The sequence below is a fragment of the Galendromus occidentalis genome, unplaced genomic scaffold, assembly GCF_000255335.2.
Source record: "Galendromus occidentalis unplaced genomic scaffold, Mocc_1.1 scf7180000075973, whole genome shotgun sequence".
Lineage (NCBI taxonomy): Eukaryota > Metazoa > Arthropoda > Arachnida > Mesostigmata > Phytoseiidae > Galendromus > Galendromus occidentalis.
In genome coordinates, this window is record NW_003803963.1 from 1 (window position 1) to 3,280 (window position 3,280).

Consider the following 3,280-nt stretch of genomic DNA (forward strand, 5'->3'; position numbering starts at 1 on the left):
CGAGATGCCCACAACGGGAAAACGGCTTGAGGATGTTGGAGCGGAGCGGGAAGGCGTCATCGGCGACGAAAACTCCTTCGATGGGTACATCGAGAACCTGCTCTTCCAGGGCTCGATTAAAGCTTGACTTCTCGAACACACCAGCATCATTGACTCTGCCGTTTGTCCCCACATCGATATAAAGGAAATTATAGCGTGCGTCAACCACGGCGAGCGATATGATGCTGAAGCTTTTCTTATAGTTGAAAAATTCCGACCCGCTCTTGGGAGGGCAGCGTATCGTGACGTGCTTCCCGTCTATTGCTCCGCATGCATTAGGGAATTGCCAACGGAGCGCGAACTCCTGCATCACAACCTTCCATTCCTCCTCCGAGCTGGGCATCTGTCGGAGAAATATCGCTACTTGAGAATCTATTCTTCTTGCAGATTGACGCTACAACGTGTGCGGCAGACGAGCCATGCTTAGAGGAAGTCCCGCTGAGTCCGATAGTCGAGGAGGAGCCGGGACCATCGAGACCTGCTTCCCAACCGTCGTCAAGCTCCCACTCGCAGGAATCCCGAACGCCCCGCAGAAGCAAGAAGAAAAGCTCTACAGATGACAGGACCTCATCAGATACCGACTTTCGCGATGCGATCAGCACGCTCCAGCGGATTTCAGACTCGAATGCTCTACGCGACCCTCAGAATGAATACGACTCGTTCGGCGAGTGCGTTGCCGCCCAGTTGAAACGATTGCCATCTGAGCGTAGCGCGCTGCTTATGGCCAAAATTCAGAACCAGCTGAGCGTCGAACTTGTCGACTTCGTACGCGCTTCAAAGACCTCTACGTACTACGACTCCACGGCTGTCTTCTCTCCGACCAGAAGAACTGAAGACGACGATGATAACGCCTTCAATCTCACTTTGCTGTAGCATCCCCCGTTGCCATAGTCCTACTCGCCTATCCCGCATCTGTGGCATTCAAATAAACCTGCGTACCTGAATGAATTCCTCTAAAGCGTCGTAAATAGCCTTGCACACGACCGGGAAAAATGAAGAGAATGTACTTCGAGGGATTCTATACAATGCGCTCAAACTCCCGATGCTGTCGCCCGTCGCAAGGTAGCGCAATGTCATGTGGAGCTTCGATTCTGGTCGCAAGGCGTTCCGAAACGTCGTGTCCCTCTTTTCAATTCGTGGTCTGATTCTCTCTAGCAAATAGGAGAATTGGCTTTCGCTGAGTCTCGTGTGATTCTGAAGGTCTGAAGGAGTCACCCTGGCCCACTCCTGCAATAGTGTTGAGGAAGCTCCACGATCGTCTCGCGCTTGGATCCATGGTTTGACCCACCACCGACGACGCTGGCGTCTGGGTGCGTCTCTGTTCCTCCAAATAGCCCTCATCATTCCTCGAGCGACAACTTTTAGGGCGGCGCGCACCATCTCCTGCTCCTTTGAAGCGCGACCCATTCTGTAAACCGAGTATCACGGTTCACGGTCCTCCCTTGTGCGATCAAACACGCTCCATCCCGACAAGTTCCTCCAAACCTCATTCACCCTTCGTTTCTCCCTATTGCTCCGCGTTTTCTGACCTGCTTCTCTGCTAAAATGGTGCCAATCCTCGATTGCACTATAGAACTTCGACTACTGCGAGTGTCCCATTTATCGGTAATCGGCGTTTTTGCGTCTTCCAGCTTAGGAATCGATACGATCAAGTTCAGCTATGAGCCTCTAGAGTGCAATTCACCCGAAGGACGACGAAGCCTTCGATAGCAATTCGCAATTATTTGAATCCGCCCGCGCTCTCTCGGCTGTCGTCGAGCTGAACTGGATCTGCCTCTCCGCGCCACAGTCTTTGAAGCCGCCAAATCACGCCTCCGCGAGGGAAGTCCGTACGGCCTTTCATTCTGATTGTGCATCCGAGAGGTCCCTCCGGAATGAACTAATGTGAATTCACCTTTCGGATCAGACCATTCTGACTCCTGAACGCATCCTTCACTCGCCATGGCAACGCGCTAATTCTCAGTTTTTTTTCCGGTCGAGTTGTTTTCGTGAGCACGTGGAAAGCAATCGAAGACAGAGAACGGCTGAATCAGGCGCAGACGCTTTTATTCTCTCGGCCGAAGAAGTAATCCACGCGGGAGCACGTCACAAGCCCTACGTGTTTACATTGATGAACGCATTTTTAGTGGGGAGAATTCTGAGTTCTCCGGGGCTGGCGACTTGGTGACTTTACCTGTTTTAGCGAGTTATTCTGGGGTGACGGCGGAATCGATCTAAGAGAAGATTCTTGGACCGAGTAGTAGACTGTATGATGCGGACCCGGACTCAACGCGATATGGATACCTCATCACAAGATAGCGAGATGAAGTGGATAGGTGTGCACCCTTGGGCAAAACAAAGCTTCGTACAGAATACGACCGAAACTTGAGCGAATAAGATCGGAGAGCCCATGAGAACTCATTCAAAACTGCATGTACACTCGGAATTTTTATTTTATCCACTAGCGCTCCCGGTCGCTGCTTCGCGGCGACTCGGTATCGCTAGACTCACTATTCATGCGCTAGCTCCGAGTGCGCTGGCTCCGAGTGCGCTGGCTCCGAGTGCGCTGGCTCCGAGTGCGCTAACGCCGAGTGCGCTGGGTCCGAGTGCGCTGGCTCCGGGTGCGCTTGCTTTGGTCGCGCGTGCTCTTGGTGAGCGTCCCGTTTCCCCACTTTCGCGTTTACCCTGTTTCCCGTCTCCCCACTTTCCCGTTCCTCCGCTTTTATTCCAAATGTTCTCCGGAAAATCTTAACCCTCCACGGCTACAGCAATTTTCAGCGAGATTCATTAGTAGAAAGACAGAGGTCAATGATGACGGCAACCCCCGATAGTTTTCTTAGGAGCTCCCGAGAATTCGAGAATCCACCTCCTCATGATGATCGGTCCAGCCGATAAAAAACCCTGCGAATTTCCGTCTTTCCCTCGATGAAATCTTTGATTCTCGGTGAGAGGACAACTCAAATAATTTTCTCATGGTGGGAGGACCCATCACATGAGAACGACAACCCTCAGATGACCTTCCTGAGGCTCCCGGGAACCCACCCTGAATTTTCACGGCGATCGGTTCAGGCGTTTGTGAATTTTGCGAATTTCGGATTTTTCAATTTTTTCCGTGTTTTCGGATTTTCGTGGGTGGAGCACTCAAATAATTTTTTTAAGGTAGAAGGACTCATCGCATCGGAGAACTGACCCCCCTATAACCACCGCTGGATCCCACAGAACACGCTCACAAATTTTCACGACGATCGGTTCAGCCGTTTTC

General features: G+C 51.8%; 1 protein-coding gene across 1 annotated transcript; it reads right to left on the bottom strand.

Annotated features, from left to right (window-relative positions):
• Positions 1 to 12: 12 nt before the first annotated feature.
• LOC100903249 (protein ANTAGONIST OF LIKE HETEROCHROMATIN PROTEIN 1-like) lies at positions 13 to 1,446 on the bottom strand (the record flags this gene model as incomplete). Its single annotated transcript, XM_003738416.1, has 3 exons — positions 1,417 to 1,446; positions 979 to 1,266; positions 13 to 382 (listed from the first exon to the last, which is right to left on the bottom strand). Coding segments are annotated over exons 1-3 (688 nt in total), but the record flags the coding sequence as incomplete, so codon positions are not given.
• Positions 1,447 to 3,280: the final 1,834 nt, after the last annotated feature.